The 16,716-nt window shown below is 42.0% G+C and overlaps 1 protein-coding gene across 2 annotated transcripts; it reads right to left on the bottom strand.

Annotated features, from left to right (window-relative positions):
* Positions 1-11,685: 11,685 nt before the first annotated feature.
* Positions 11,686-13,635, bottom strand: H257_08476. 2 transcript variants are annotated; one of them, XM_009834347.1, is made up of 7 exons: positions 13,538-13,635; positions 13,213-13,489; positions 13,031-13,120; positions 12,816-12,973; positions 12,227-12,467; positions 11,997-12,137; positions 11,686-11,848 (listed from the first exon to the last, which is right to left on the bottom strand). In XM_009834347.1, exons 1-7 carry the CDS (start codon positions 13,615-13,617, stop codon positions 11,726-11,728), a joined length of 1,110 nt encoding a protein of 369 aa, XP_009832649.1. In that variant the 5' UTR covers positions 13,618-13,635; the 3' UTR covers positions 11,686-11,725. The 2 variants fall into 2 exon arrangements, with proteins under 2 accessions (XP_009832649.1, XP_009832650.1); XM_009834348.1 differs by having other exon boundaries at positions 11,997-12,467.
* Positions 13,636-16,716: the final 3,081 nt, after the last annotated feature.

The following is a 16,716-nucleotide window of genomic DNA, read 5'->3' as shown; positions in this document are numbered from 1 at the left end:
TCATTTGCCTAGGCAAAGTCATGAGGATATCTGCAAGGACACCCTCATTCTCCTACCAGGGACGCAACAAGCGACTTTCGACCACAGATACCTAAACTACTTTGGTGTTGTGCGACTGACCTGGCACTCAAACCTGCAGTCTTTGCTCGGTATATTGAAACCATAGTGTAGTCCGTTTAGTATGTGCTGGTAGTCTGTGAAAGTTCGTTAACGAGACCAACACCAACAAATGTACGTGGAATCTGACGGCATTATTGTTAGGTGGACGCGGCGTATTGAATATATTTATCTCGTTCATGATGAAACATGTTTGCAGCCCTTGCCTAACGTGCGGTAGGTTTGTCTTGCGTGTTTTGATGGTTTGTTGCTGTCCGCTTTGAACGTCGGTTGAATTGTTTATATTGTAAACATGCCTTGCGATACGTTTCGGTTGTTTAGCGTAATTTATATGCGTCACGACCGTTGTCCATGGACAGACAATAATATTTAGCATGACACGATAGTAGTAGCATGTTTCGGCATTGGTGCGCGACTGGCGGTTGGAAATTGAAGTCGGTAGCACATTGCATCTCTGACTAGGTCGTAGTGAATCCTATCGTGGTTGCATTCTTGTCGTTTTGTTCTACAATCAGTGGGTTCGCTGTGCATTAGTTGTGTACAGTTTGTCACTAGATGTACGCTTCATTCGAATACACATATGACCTTGCCCGTGTCATGTACGATTGATTTCAAACATGATTCAGCTGATGATATCGTTGGTTGCTGCTAAAAGGCTTAAATGCTCGTGGCAGATGATATTATCGACCTACACACGCAATCTGGTCGGGTGAGTTGAAAAAGCTCATTCGTTGTCTGCAACACGACAGCAAATCACGAAATCAGCGTTCCCTGTGTATCCACCCCATTGAAATATCACACTCCAAACTGAGCTGTCACTAGTCATATTTTATGGTTGACAGTTCTCATTCTGTAGTTGCGACTGTCCAACTTCCCCTGGTAGAAGTCTGCTCTCGTCCCGTCAGAAGGTGTCACGTGACCTCCCGTCCAATACTACCGTAGTGACTGCCCGCTCATATTGATCTCCCGGTGCGCTTTTTTGAATACATTTCGTGACTGAGCAGAGTTGTTCTTGCATTGTGTGGAGCGACAATATCAACTACCTGTAGTGCAACAAGTGCAAGTGTATCACATAATCACATCTATTACTACAGTATCCGAGGTAGTGTGCATGTTTTACTTGTCAAAGCACCGCACAACAATATATATGCTCGTCTGTAAGCATCATTATTGTCATAACTGGTAGGCAAATTACTGTGAGGTAGTAAGGAGTTGAAGATGCTTTATTGACAAGTTGTCTTGTTGTTGGAGCGTTCTCATGACAACTACCGGTACCGGAAAACACGAGTATTCCTGCGAATTATGGTGCGAACATGATTGTTACTCAACTATGCCTCGTGAAATTCAGTGTGGTATGCTGACTGAGTACATTTGATCAATGGAGCTATGCCGTGACGTGATTGATTTCCGAAGTGATGTCATGCTTGCCTGGCTATTGAAGCTTTGGAGTTTCCTTTTTTATAGCTTTGTATTCAAAAGATGAATTCATCGATAAACACTTCGAAAGAAAGGTTCTGTTTTTAATAGTATAGCATCTATTAAATTTAGAGACTGAGGTAGCGCCTGTTGAATAAGAATGCAGGACTCTGCAAATTCGTTATGTTTATTTTCTTTTACACTTCGAAGTATTTTTTCTAAATATCAAAAAAAATAAAGATTTGTTTTATAAATATATATATTATTTATTTATTCAAAACAGAAATACCGATAAAGGTAGTATATAATTTTTCGGTCCATATTTTAGATAAAATAAATCGAAATTTTTATATGACAAACGAATCTATAATAATCTAAAAATGAGTATTGATTTGAAAATGTTATTAATTTTGTTGAGAGCTTAAATCTAAATATTCAGAATGTATGAGGTATTAGAGGAACTTCGTGACGGTTGTGGTTACCTTCTCATCGATACCATTACTGTGGGATTATGTTTGTTCGTAACTCAAACAGTTCACTCATAATACAGACCTGTTGTGATGAACCGGTGGGCTGAACTTTGCTTGGTTCGATAATGTCAACTGCTGCATGTGAATTTAAGTCTACCTCATCATCCACTGGCCGTTCTCGCATTGCAGCACCTTCCATAGTAAATACCATAAGTATAAGTTGACATTATAGCTGGTATCTATAATTAATAGGGAAGTATCCCAAGGTCTTGCACTCGGACTCCCTAGTATCCCCTCAAAAGTAATGCTGCTAAATGTCCGTTGCCACTCCACACCTAGGTAAACCACCAATATTGCGAACGGTTGTCATTTTATCCAATCCAACGGCTTCATTCTCGAATGAGGACGTTACATTGGATATGATTATATTCAGCCAAAGGAACAGGAGAACATCTTGAAGTTCAAAACTATGTTCATTATTATATTGTCCAATACAAATTTCAAATTGCATTTCATTATAATGCATTCAAATCTAATGTAGAATAGTGTTCATATGCCAGGTATTATATTTTGTAAATAACTATTCCATAATTCATACAAAACTAAGCTATTACGATCGTTCGCGAAATGCAAAGCCAATAATGTTTCGCCAATTCTTTGACGTTACGTTGTTATTCCAAATACATCGTTAGGATATTTCAGGCATTTCTTGGCACTAAAAAAGTGTAGCTGAATTTATACTTTCCAACGCACCCTTAATTTTGTTTTATTCGACGGAGTTTTTGAGGTGGAATGCTTCAAACATTTGACATTTTAGTGCACAAAAAGAGTTTGTGATATTGATGGTTTACCTTAATGAACATAGGTATGGGTAGGTCCGACGTTCAGTACCATTCGATTGATGAACATACAGCTACCCCATTGCTTAGGGGATGGGTATGGATTGGGATTCATAGACTCAATAAGTAGAACGTTGGCAGTTCAGTTTTTACTGGTCTATTTTCCATGATTTATCGGTCGGCTGGAGCTTAGACATGCCGTGTTGAAACGTGATCCTCCAAAAACCTGGACAATTGCAACATTCTCAGCCAAATACATATATTTGTTTTACGATCCGCACTATTAGATTCTGAAAACGCTGGCTGCGAAATGGATAGCAGCCGTCCTGCAACACCACGCTAACTACCATAACCTCGTCGAACCTAGTTATCACGGAATTCCCCAAGGACACTCATAAGTCAACCACAGCCTGGAATGACCTTCATCAGAGTAGTTGGCAAAGGATATGAGCCCTTAACGTATTGAGTACGGTAATGCAGTTAAGCATGATTGAAATCTAAACATGATATCATTCTTGTCGGGGGAAAGAGTTTTGAAATCAATACTGTACTATGCGCATAAAATTGCGCTACTGTACTGTACTGGGGCTTCGTTTGACGTAAATTTATTAACGTTTGAGGAATATTATCCAAATCAACAAACATTCTGTACTACTGTACGGAGTATAAGAATAACAAAACCTTGATAAACAAATATCATGTGGTTTTCGTAACAAGCAATTTGACTAATCACGCTGGAGTTCTGATTGGCTGGCTATACTTGTCCATTCTGTAAGAACCAATGAAATCCACTCAAAAGTTGGATTAGCCAATAGCGTCGATTCGTGATTCGATTCGTCGATTTGTGTTCAACGTCCAATAGGGTTAGACGGAACGGTAACATGTCCCTTTGCCAAATGGACAACTAGTCCATTTTCATGTGGGTAACACCTGAAAACTGCATTACCAGAAGTGTAAGTTGAGACTGTGGCCGATAGTGCCCACTGTATGGCTATTCATCAGGCAAATGCATCTTTTCATTCGACCTATGTGATGGTATATCCTAGCTCATAACTGCTACTGCTGGCGCCCATACGTACGTGTCCAGGACAAGGCCACGCACGTACTTCAGTTCACGACCTCGTAAGTGAATTGAAGGACATACTCGGAGATTTCCACGTCGACTGACCTGACAGCACCAACTTTCAAATTCAATCTGGACATGCTTGCCACCTGTCGTGACCGATCTTCCGATAGGTTTGCGTGCCAAAGCATCCCAGGCACGAGTGTCCCAAGTCAGCTATGTTCATTGAACCACCGTGTTGGTAACCACGACACCCCACTTGAAAACTTCAATAGTAAGCACTCCACTATCAGTCCTGACGATTATATTCTGTGATAGCTTACCTACTGTAGCCGTGTGCGATGTGGACACTTTCCCAGCGTATCCATTGCCCTAAGTGGTGAATCTGTCATTCAGACATTGTCGAGTGTGCATTCATTCATTCATTCGTTGCTGCTGCTTCTGGTCGAAGCTCACCGCCTTGCCTTGGCAGCTCCGTTGAACTAGTCCATTCGGTTGCCGTCCCTCTCCTTGCTGCAGCATCCATCCATTCTAAATCGCCCCCGACGAAAGCCACCACTGCACCAACTCATCGCCATCCTTTCTCGTGTCCGCACAAATCGCGTTCCCCAAAACCAATGACGCCAACGACATCCTCCCCTCGAATCGCTTGCATTTGGACTAGTTTATCGTGTCGTTACACTGCGACAAGACAAACCACTAGCGTTGACCTTTACCCCTCTCTCCAGTGTTCTATCGTACCCTCGAACATCATTCGCGTCAGGTGTGTGCGTATATCCCCAGGATTCATTTCTACTTTCTTTCACCTTGTTGAAAACAAAGTCACACTGGACACGCTCGAACAATAATCCATCTCCCCATATTATCTTAACTACTCGGAATTCCACCATGTGTCTTTTATAGTGGCGCCAACGCTGACCCTACACCTCCAGAATACTGTTGCGTTAAGGAAGCTATGCAAATGCTCGCTTTGTTCGAAAGAAGAAATCGTGTCGACGGCTAGAATAGAGAGTGTACATTTCGAAAATGATCCACATTGCAATTATAACCTCCGTGAATAGGACCCGCGAGTGTTCAGCCCACGATGGTGTCGTCAAGTGACGTTGGTCAACATCCAAACAGCGTCAATATGTCAATATGCAAATGCTACCAGGTTATGCGTGAGCGATGTACCACTAGGTTGGCACGTCGAATCTTGCCACGAGAAATCCCAAGTCGGCTCAGAAATGAATCATGTTCAATTTTCTGCTTTGTTCACATTGCTGTGTTATGTCGTATTGTTTTTATGGCCATTTGTTTTTTTTTTCTCTAGTTGAATAATCGTTTTCTCCTTGTGGTTGGTTGATATACTGTAGTTTTAGACTATGATACTCTGTTTCACTTTACAGTTATATTAGACAATTGTCAGTCGTAGATGATTGTATTGTGTGGTAGGTTAGTCGTACAACACACTATACCATCACTTTTCCATCGAACTAGTCGAATTTTCCTCTGTGGTCGGCAAGAATTAAGAATTTCCCACGCATGCTTCCAAAAGGCAACCGCCATTCAATTTGGACTACATTCTGTCGACATGGACTACTATTGTTTCTCTTTCCGAGTTGTGTGAATTGTCGACGATGAAGTGAAACATGGTGACATGATTACCACGGATCACACGCACTGGGTAATGGAGCCCAACTTGCTTTCAAGTATGTATTGTGCTCGTTTACGATGATGGTCCCTGGTTACTTACGAAAATGCGCAATTTTACTGAAGGGGTTTATGGTTCACTTTTGAAGTCTATCGTCTTTTATATTGGTTTCATGTATTGACTCAACGAGTAACCCAAGTCCGTGGCAGATTCGTCGCTGAACGATTTGGTAAATGATGTATCTTGCGTGGTGCGTGCGCAGTCGTATATAGAAACACCAAAACTATGTTTTGAAGGGATCCAGGAGTTTACCTAGAGACGATATAACTTGGTACATTGAATATCCCGACGACATCAAATGTGTTGCAGATATCGTCATATGTTTATTCGATGTGTACGACGTTGTGATTTATGTCTTTGTGGTTCACAGATTCAAGCTAGGGTATATGTTTCATTTGTGTTTCACAAACGAATATTAATATTGAGCTGAGGTGGGATAGATAAATTCGATGACATAGCTTCGTGTGAATAGTTTTTTTACCAGTGCATCAATTACTCCAGCTAAACGCTGAAACCCCAACCCTGTGAAGGTCATTCAACTCCTTATCACAAGTCTTACGTTTGTTGTGAATTGGCGGGAATAAGATGAGGTTGTAGGATTATGTATAGCTGGCTGGCTGGATATCCATCGTTCTAGGGTAATCCAATCATGATATTATTTTGTTGGCGTTCGTAGTATGCGTATCGTTGATGATATATAATTGCTATCGTCAATAGTTTTTATGTGCTATCATAGATCAATGACCGAGAAATGTACAATGTTAAAATTACTTTCGACATGGTTTTGTGAGCAAACTCGCCGAATCTACAAGGAATTCACGAAATTGAAAAGTTGTTTTCTGCCATGAATGCTCACCTGGAACGTTGTTATATTAACGTATAAGACCAAATTAAGCGCACTATTTCCTAACCCACGGATGTAAATCGGTATTGAAGCGTTGCATACAAATTCGAAAATGTGTTAAATATAGTCAAAATCCAGGCCAATCTATAGGTGCATACTAGTATTGGATACGTTTTGAAGTTATCTTTCATGAGAAATACACAATTTGCTTTGCAAACGCGTCAAAACTCGACGATCATATTATATTATGGTATATTTTAAGCTATTAAATATCTATCACAACCCAATTTGCATATGTCTTGGGCGGTTAGATTATAAAATATTTGGAGGAATTCATTGGCTGTTTCAGATACTAGTAGGCCTTATATTGTGGTTATGTGCTTAATTTGGTATTTTACTACCTCTCTGTGCGAAAGTAGCTGCAACAAGCTCTATCATTTTATAGATACCTTCGAGATTGACTTTACCACATATATAACCCAAAACACTGTGAGTACTGATATTCCACCCATTTGGCGAGTATTAACTTTTAAAAATGATACTGTAGTACAGTGATAACTGAACATCATTATTGCAGTATTTCAAGGGTATTTTCTGGACTTGGCCGAATTGGAGTTATTTCCAGGTCAATTCGGACTCCTCTCTAAAAGCCCTTGTATGATGTAATTCTGGATGACATATACGAGGACAACTGTTGAGTGTTCTTGCTGCAGCTACTTTCGTACAGAGGTAGAACGTTATCTGGAAAAGGAGATCTATTGCCAGCAGGTGCGACTTTGAATGATCGCCCACCATGTTCTGAACGACCAGCGAAGGAACCTCTATGACCCCTTTACTTGGGGGATATCAAAAGCGGCAGCGTACGTACCATGAACCAGCCTGCTCCATCTTGCTGTTTGCCTTTGCTGTAGCGAGACGACATAAGGGTCATACATACTATTCGGGGAAAGCTCACGAATCCCAGCAAGATGCTTCAGTGGGGGCTATCCCTTGTTGTACCTGTCGAGCAATGGTCTATAAGCACCTATCAACGAACCTAGGAACAAGCCTTCACCGAGCACAACCAAAGACTTGAAGTGTGCATCATAACGTTCCCAATGGCTTCAAACTCGGCGATGCATGCCGCACCCCCCCCCGTTCAGCGTAGAATACGTACGTTCAATAGCTCGTGTAAATCGTAGGTTGTGATAACGTCGTTCACGTTGACGTAAGTCGAGCCCGAACCATGCTACACAGGCAACGACCACAGTATGGTGACTTATTTATTTGGCCAGGTTTTCTTACGGCTTCATTTGTGGCAAGTTTTTAATAATGTTATTCATATCGCGTTCCACATGATGCCATATGAGGAGAGATGTGCTTGGACTGCGGATTCTGTGATCAGGTATTGTCAATATCGATTCGAAACCGCATACTACTGTCGTACCTTTGCACCATGTAATAATTAAATTTGAACGATATATTTATCAATATGTTCGTTTGCATAATTGTGAATTGAAGAGTACATCAAGTGTATATAGTTATATTCACGTTTTATACTTCATATTGCGCAGCTCAACGACAAATACGGTAGTATTATGGATGTATAGAGTTGAGATCACGACTACCAAATGCTGAGCCACCCCAGCGAACATGGACGCTTACCAGGCATGAAAATTCAGAATCTCCTCGTTCATCGTTGAAATATGGTGGTTTATAAATAATGCAAATTGTGCTAGTTCCTACCGACAAGTTTGAAAGTAAGTGACGATATGCGTGCTTTAATGGTTGAAGGAAGAAAATGTGATAGTACTATTCAGTTTACTTGATTCCAAGGTCCCCTGGTTTTTGTAGCTATCGAAAGTGATGTGTACAGTGTTTTGATATTACTTCGTTACTAAACCAAAGGGATAGGGAATGATAGTGTGGATGCCGTGAGGTGTACGTGAATATCGGATTTTAAGATCGTAATACTTTGTACTGTGTTATAAAATGTCAGCTCTGCACGCATTAACGATTAATACGAATGAAATACATGTTTTTGCTTACTCGTCCTTGACGTTCCGTGTAGGCTAGCTAGCGATGAAATTCTAATGGTTTGATAGATACCAATGCTGTGAGGTTCGTGCTCGTGATGATTTGTTTCCTTTGATTATGTAATTTCTCGTTGATTTTGAAGTGTTCCTACATCGGATAGTTGTGCTGATCACTCATATTCACTCTGTCGCAGAGGAATGTCTTTATCCGCAATTAATATTCATCTCCTACGTGAACATGATGTGATGCTCAAAATAGAGGTTTCGGTTTTACTATAACGGTCAAGGGGTACGTACATAGTTGGCTTGGATGTGATTTATATTGGGAAAGGTCTACGCATATATTATATATGTCCAGATGTAGGTGGGTAAATCTGCGTTTCATATTGGAGGCAGTGCCCATAACGACGTACTAGTAATAGTAGTATGTTTGATGGTATACATGCTAATGTTACGTACTATAATTACTGGACTCGATTTCGCCGGTTTTGTATTCAAGTGGCACGATCTCAAAAAGTTGTTGTCCTAGGTGTTCGATTGGTCAGAATAGTCACTATAGGTGGTGAGTTACCAAGTTATTGGCTTGACAACACATACTTTAGTAGATATCTCACCACTTGACCAATGACCCAGTGACCGTGTATATTTCGCGAATCACGAGGTAAAACGTTAATAGATTACTTTGGCAAACACTCGGTCACTTGAGATCAATACAAAACACAAACGCATTTTTAGAGTCTACAACTTCTGTCAACTTCTGGCAAAAATATACAAGTGCAACCACGACTACAAGTGCTATACTACCAACTTTGTATGCTTTCGGATATCAGGATCAGTTTGATCGGTATGTCAAAAGCCTGTTGTTACACACACTTACTTACCCCGGGAACAGGCATGATATGAAAACACAAGTGATTTAGGGGCACGCATTATATGTCAAGGGGTTTTGGGGTTACAAGGGTACAAGCGTACGAAGCTGGAAATGGTAAGGTGCATGGTAACCTATGCGACATGGTAATAAATGGAAGGTCTGGATTCTGTAATCGTAGCTCGTTGAAATACTGTTGCAAATTCATTGTCTCTCGGGTCACTTCCAAAAACGCAACTCTTCGACCCGTTCGATTTACAAAGTACACATGGATTGTAATTTGCATTCAAAATTGCGTAAAATGATATTTCCATAACGTTCTCAAAAGAGCAAGTGTTTGTAGGAACATTCTCTCTCGCAATGCGATGCTCGCCGAGATACAGTAACTTAGCCATGCATGGTCGTCGCAACTGTCAAGCTCCAACACAGTAACGCCAACGTTCTATATATCCGTATTGGGGGATATTTTTGAATATTCTTCCTTACTCTAGGTACGCCATCGATGTATTCATCATATTGTACAAGATGGTTGCCAAATCTTTCGATTCGGATACATGCAATGAAGGAGCACTACCCAAAATTGTTGGTTTTTCCTAATTCTTCCAGAGATATGCATTAACTCCTTCAGTGCTACTACCTAGTACAAGAGTTTGGCATAACTTAACTTAGTAGTAAAATGCAATAGTCAATACGTAGTCGTACCATTCCATAAGAGTGTTCTTTACGCCTTGTTCCACCCAGTGGGCAGTGTCGCATTTTCTATATTTTTATATAAGCGATCACTTTGATTTATAGTTTTGTACAGAGTACGTACTTATGGTGCAATTTCGTTACTTTGGTTAAAATCACTCGGTCATTTCGTTAATCATTCAGAACTGTTTTGATAACGTGGTTTTGTAAAAATAAAATATCTTCGGTTATACATTCGGTCATTTACTGTAGTGTGGTAAAACATGTGTTTTCATTGTGAAATGATATAGAAACCATTCCATCCTGTCTATCGCATTACTGTAAGTATTTACAGTACATAATAGTAGGGACAACTGCCACGATACAGTCGTAGGCTTACTCGGCTAGCTAGCTACACACTAGAAGAATTGACAGAAGGACAATGCATGGGTTCTGCAGTCTACATTAAATCATGCTTGTGTCGGAGTGAGCCTAAGTACATTGCGTCATCGCACTGGTCGACTTCATTTGGTTATGATGAACTGAAATGCAACATGGAAAATGACTGCTTTGTTAATAAGTCGAAACAACTGCAGCCTCGTCCGTCAATGAACATGAAGAGTAAAGTGCTCTAATGATCGTCGCTCAACGAACAATCGGAATGCCGAGGAGTATAAGTCTACATTTCAAGCCACACAAATCTGGCCAGTGCCTCAAGTCAATTTCATACTCCGGGGTATGTCAAAGTACAGATGCAGTGTTTATTCCGTAGCTCAAATCGTATGTGAATGATTATGTTGAAATAGTTTCAGAGTTTGCTTTATTGTACTGTATGTATTTGGATACTATGTATCGGAATGTGGTCTTGGCATCGTATACTACTCATACTTCAAAGTACTACTTAGTAATACTTATCATTTTCCATCAACCAATAGTCTTCTAATTTGCATGTTTTATTGTTTGCCCATGGTATTTCTCGCACGCACTTGAAGATTCTTGATCACCTTCAGCTAAATCGTATAATTCCTTGTAACAAATTCACTTCCTCTGGAATGGGTCGATGGTAGCCTTTGCCATCCTATCGTCTAATAGTTAGTATTAGTTGGTTGATATGCGCATTCACATGGCTCTCTACATATGTAGTACATGCAAAACAAGTTGCATTGCATCTACTAAAGTACTTCGTGCACTATATATATCGCATCGTGTTTGTGAAATCAAGTTCATATCATGACAACATATATATATCGAGCGATTGTAAGTTCACAGTCATTACATGGAATACATACTAACAATTCGCCTACAATAATCAACAAACACACAGTCGTGGGTTGGTCACATGCCGTTAACTGATCATACAAAGGCATGATAAATCTGGAGTAGCTTTCTGAACGTCAGCGTTTCGCATATTTCACTGTATATTCAACATTTATAGATTCTTCCGAGTGTCTACATATATACTACAGTAGTATATATACTACAGTAGTATATATATGTAGACACTATATACTTAGCCCAACGACAATTGTAAAAGCTCGTTCAAACAATGAAACACTGGATAAATACGAGTACACTTGTGGAAATCGTTACTGGTTGCAGATACTAATAATAAATCACCTTGTACAACACGACTATTGACTTTTGCTACGTCCATGAAGTCACTGTTTACTCACCATAAAACCACGTGTCAATAGTAACGACAGTGTTATATTTTGCCTGGAATTATAACAATTATGAACTACTGTCGGTGGTGGTGGTGGTGCGGCGGCGGCGGTACGACACCACGGAAAACGCAGCGGACGACACGACCCCTTGGACCCGCAAGTCGGTGCCCGTGCTTTCCATCGCGTAGGCCTACAGGATCCATCCACCGTGTGTTATATATCACTTTTCACTCTCTGTTATATCACTTTCCACGGGCTTTTATATCACTTTTCATTGGCTTTGTATCACTTTTTGGTCTTTTGTGATATTTTCGACACGTTAAGCTTATATTACGTACAGTCCACACGTGCATTTGTTCTCGATTTGTGTGGGACGCTGTGGACGTCCACGAGTACGGCCACCCCATCACGACTTGGCGTTCGCCGATTTGATGGGACGATTGAAAAGCGTAGATATCTCCGTCTTCAATGTCGTCGTCCTATATATATGTATAAACCAGTTTGGAGTATATACTAGTAAAATGATCCAACGTCTAGATATATATATACACAACAAAACTACACGTACGTAATAATCCATCTTGGCCCCAAGAATCCAGTTCGTGTCGGTCTGCAAAGCGTCGAGAGATAGAACGTCGCCGATGGCTAATGTAGATGTTGCCAGCTCAACCCGGGCCAGGACAGTCCAGTCTGCGCTGGCTGACAAAAGCCGGATGTGAAGGGGGACGTTGCAGCTGTTATATGGCATATGATCAGGGCAACAGTGGGGAAAACATCGCAGTTCTTTTCGGCCGCACGATTTGTTCATGCTACGAATATATGATGATTTTGTGTGAGCAGCTTTTTAATTTTGATTTTACTGGTTGGAGGAGGGGGGGGTAGATTTGGTATTGTTCTAGTGTTGATTCTAAACTGGAGCGACATGGAGAATGATGAATCCACAGGAACCAAATGTACACAAGAACCATCGCGGTAGAATTGAGCCAATCAGATTGCAGAAAACCATCGTCAAATTAGTGTGTGACTTCAATTAGTGTGATCACAAATCACCACAGGACACCTTTCTACATACAACGTACTACAAATTAAAGAATCGATCGATGGGATTTGGCGATTCCGCACAAAAGTAATCCAAATTTTGGGTAAAAGGACAATACCGAATGTAGTCGGTGGAGAAGTACGAGCATCGGCATTCGCATAGGGCAAATAAACTGAGCGTTGGCAACAAGGGGGGAGCACTGGTGATGGTGAATAGAGGCGACTGGGCCCAGCCCACAACCACTTGCGCCTCGACTTCGGTCATAACCAAGTACGACTACATGATGATGTTGTTGTGATGGGGGTCGGTAGTTATAGCCTAACGAGATGGTACTTTGAATGTGTACAATGTGCCGCTTGAGCTGGGAACGATCAACGAAGAAGCGACGGCGGCCACATCCACGTCGAAGAGACACTCGGCCAACTACAAAGTGCCATCAAAACCAACCGCCCCGTCAGAAGCGTCGTGGTTGTGCTAGGGAAGGATACAATAAGATACGGTGGTGTGATGCGTACAGGAGGCTTGGGAATGATGGCATGTGCTTCCTGGCGTGGCAGGGTCGTGGTTGCGACCATGGCTCTGAGAGCAGTCGAGTCAACGGGGCCCATGTCCAGCCCTTGAGATCGAGCGTCTTCGACTCGCGAGAAGCACATAAACCTCTCTATTTCAAGGTCGGTGAAGCTTCCCGCCACACGCATGACCAGATTGCACGCGCAAGGCGAGCGTGCGGCGCAGCACTGAAGGAGGCACCGGTGGCCTCGTGATCGGAAGTCGCGCGTGAACTCTAGTGGCCTAGGCAGAAGAAGGGTGTGATGTGCCTATGACGGCAGGTGCACCAACCACTTGTACGCGGAACTGAAAGGGGCATTGCCGCACGAGCAGTCGCAGAATGTGCAGAACACACGGCGGCTTATCGTCATACAGCCACAATTCAAATGGACAACAGGAGTGTTATGACATGATTGATCACGTAGTGCAATCTACATTCGTTGTGATTGGCCAAAATTATGTATTTTTGTCCAGTGAAAAGTATTTGTTCAAAGTCTTGACAGAAGAACCGGGACACATGGACAGAAATTCTACCGTCGTTGTCCATACATGCCCAGAAAAGTTATTTACTAGTTACTGGGAAGGACGGAATGCAACGCCCACCGAAGATATTTGTGTGTCACTCTTTGAGTTATCCAATCATACTCAAGTATCAAAATTGGTGATTCTGATTGGCTATAATTTAAATAATGGAAATCAATAAAAATGTTAGTCGGAAATCCTTCAGGTACTCATAACCTCTTCTAATCAGTTTCACTGTACTAGCTATTGAATGCTGCATTCGGTGATTCAAAATGTGTAATTTAATATCCTGTCGAAGTTGCATTTTCTATTTCATGTTTCTTGATTGGCTATAAATTAGGTCGAACTTCGTAGTTAATTGGCCAATAGGACAGCTGTATCTTGTATCAACTCGAAGTTAGGGTAGATGTACACCCTCTGTCAACTCACTCCCTTTTACTGGAGTGAGTTGACAGAGGGTGTACATCCCGAATAATAGTATTACACAGTAATTGATGATAGGGATTTTCATCCTTTTCCATACCGAAATAGACGCTTCTGGCACGAAAGGGAGTGTTTTTGATTCCCGTGAGATAGTGCAGTTAACATGTAAATTTGAAATATTTCCCGAAATACAAATCAGCCAATCAAAAGCAAGATACCCAACAATACGAAAAACGGTGATAATCCCATTGAATCAATCGGGCAATCGAAAACTTTGAGGAATGTGCAGAGTACTCACCTGAAAAATACTACCGGTAGTACAGTACCGGTAGTCCCCCAGAATAGGGAACCTTTGATTCCGATAAGTTTTAAGAGGTATCACTACTGCTCAGGTATAAAACTAAAAAGGTATTTTCGGTAGGGTTCCTTGCTTCTGATTGGTCAATGTACTCGGATTGAAAAATCGACATCATTTTCGAATTCAGGAGGGGGTTGATATCCTAGCTTAATTTCCACGATGACTATGACGATGTCCATCCGTCATTGGATTGGTGTGTTGCGAGCATTGCATGTTGTTGAAACATTTGACAAGCTGGTTGAAACGGCTGACGAAACTGAATAAGAAAATTTCACGTCACTCGTGAGCACTGCTCGAAGTTAGTCTGTTGGAAGCGTTGGAGTGAGCCAAGGAGGCTTGGCAATATGTGACACAAGTCACTATTGTAAATTGTTGGCGCCATACTGGTATTATTGACAAGGAGGTTTATGAGTTGATTGATAGTATGCATAACCTTTAAAAAGAATGAAACGTGTTTGTTGGTGTGTGTGTTTTCTTCAGGAGGTTGCCACCGTGACATTGTCGAATTTAGAGGGTCACGTGGAAGGCCAAATGCTAAACGATGTACGTGTGGCGAGAACCCGGCGAAGAATTCAAGGACAACCGTCTCGCGGTGTCTTTCAAAAGTAACCGCGATTCTGTTATGATGCCATAAGCTGAGATGGTGTTTGCTCGTTGACATTTGTCGAAGCCAAAGTCAACGCCGCACGTTATCTTTAACTGCTCCAGGAGGAAATCCCGTTCAACATCGTGATGCTCGGACTGGGGGGGGGTAACTTATATTTGGCAGCAGGACAATGTACCAATCCACAAGGCGCGCATCATCAACGACTTTTTCGACTACTGATTTCCCCTTGAGTTTGAAACTGTAGCGTCATAGGGTTATCGCCCAATGAGAACAGACGTCACTGTTGACGTCAGTTTACGACTAAGCTCGAATGGCGTGCGGCGTGCTCGGCCATGGACACCAGAAGTTCCTTCTGCAGAGCGCACGTATGTATAGTACTGGTATTAGATATAGTATAGTCAGAGAAGTCATGCATGTAGATAACGCCAATCAATCAGTTTACAATTCCCTCTGCGTTATCAACCCGCTACAGTTGGTAGCACTCGCGGTTGACAATAAGGACTTACTCCGAGGGGCATAGCTCGTAGGTTGTAAGGTTACTGTATCTAGCTCAGGCGAAGGTTCAGTTGCGACCTTTCACGGCGGCTGGTGTTGAGTTAGTGATCGCTCAGGTGCTCTTTTATTACGACGGCACTCTCCTTAGTATCCGGCATCAGGGTCGGTAGAGGTTGAGTCGACAGCTCAGAAAGACATTTGTTGCGTGTGAAGTTTATTCTCACCGGACCCCCATTTTATGGGCAAGAACTAGGCGACGGCGGAAAATAAGCTCAAGAAGGCGGCGAAAGAAGCGGTTGCGAGTGGACGCGAAATCAAGCGCGAGCGAAACGATCTTAAGCGAAAGGCTAATCAAGTACCTGACCGCCTAGTTTCGTTTAAGACCATCCATTACTCAACGAGCCTGACGTTGAGAATTTGGACGCGATAAGAAAGAGCCTCATCGAGAAGCTCCAAGCAGCCCAGCGAGTCAACGAGCGTTTCAAGCGGGATCTGGTCCGACTTAACGGGACAGTCGGAAGTATCCGGATTAAGTGCGTTTTGGACAAAATCGTTGAAGTCCAGACAAATTTGGCAGTTGCGTCAAGTTTTTTGGCAGAAGAAATCAACAGCGCACTTTTGCCAAAACCGGTTCCGGTTGTAGAGAAGAAACCGAAGCTCAGCGAACAAGAAGAATTGGCCGAATTTTTTGCTAATCCTTAATCCAGTGCTTCTTTTTTCTAAAATATGGAGGAAGCGTTTGTGCGTATGATGGGTGCGATGGAGCAGCAGCAGAAGATGATCAATCAGCTGCTAGAAGCTCAAGCACAGCCGCACACGCAGATGATGAGGGACCAGCAAGCACATCAAGAGCAGCAGTTGATTTTACATCAACAGTTGCAGGATGCAATGAACCAACTGGCGAGCCAACAACCGGTCGACCAGCAACGGGACACGGAACGACGAGTAGAAGGACTGTCCATGCCTAAATACCATGGGCACCTTAATGAAAGTATTGGGCTGTACATCCACCGTGTGAAGACCTTCTTCATGGCAAAGAACTTGAACTACGAAAAAAAAGAAATG

This window comes from Aphanomyces astaci (genome assembly GCF_000520075.1).
Source record: "Aphanomyces astaci strain APO3 unplaced genomic scaffold supercont1.19, whole genome shotgun sequence".
NCBI classification, from domain to species: domain Eukaryota; phylum Oomycota; class Saprolegniomycetes; order Saprolegniales; family Verrucalvaceae; genus Aphanomyces; species Aphanomyces astaci.
Note: the sequence above shows the minus strand (reverse complement) of the source record. Positions and strands in the feature narration are given on the sequence as shown.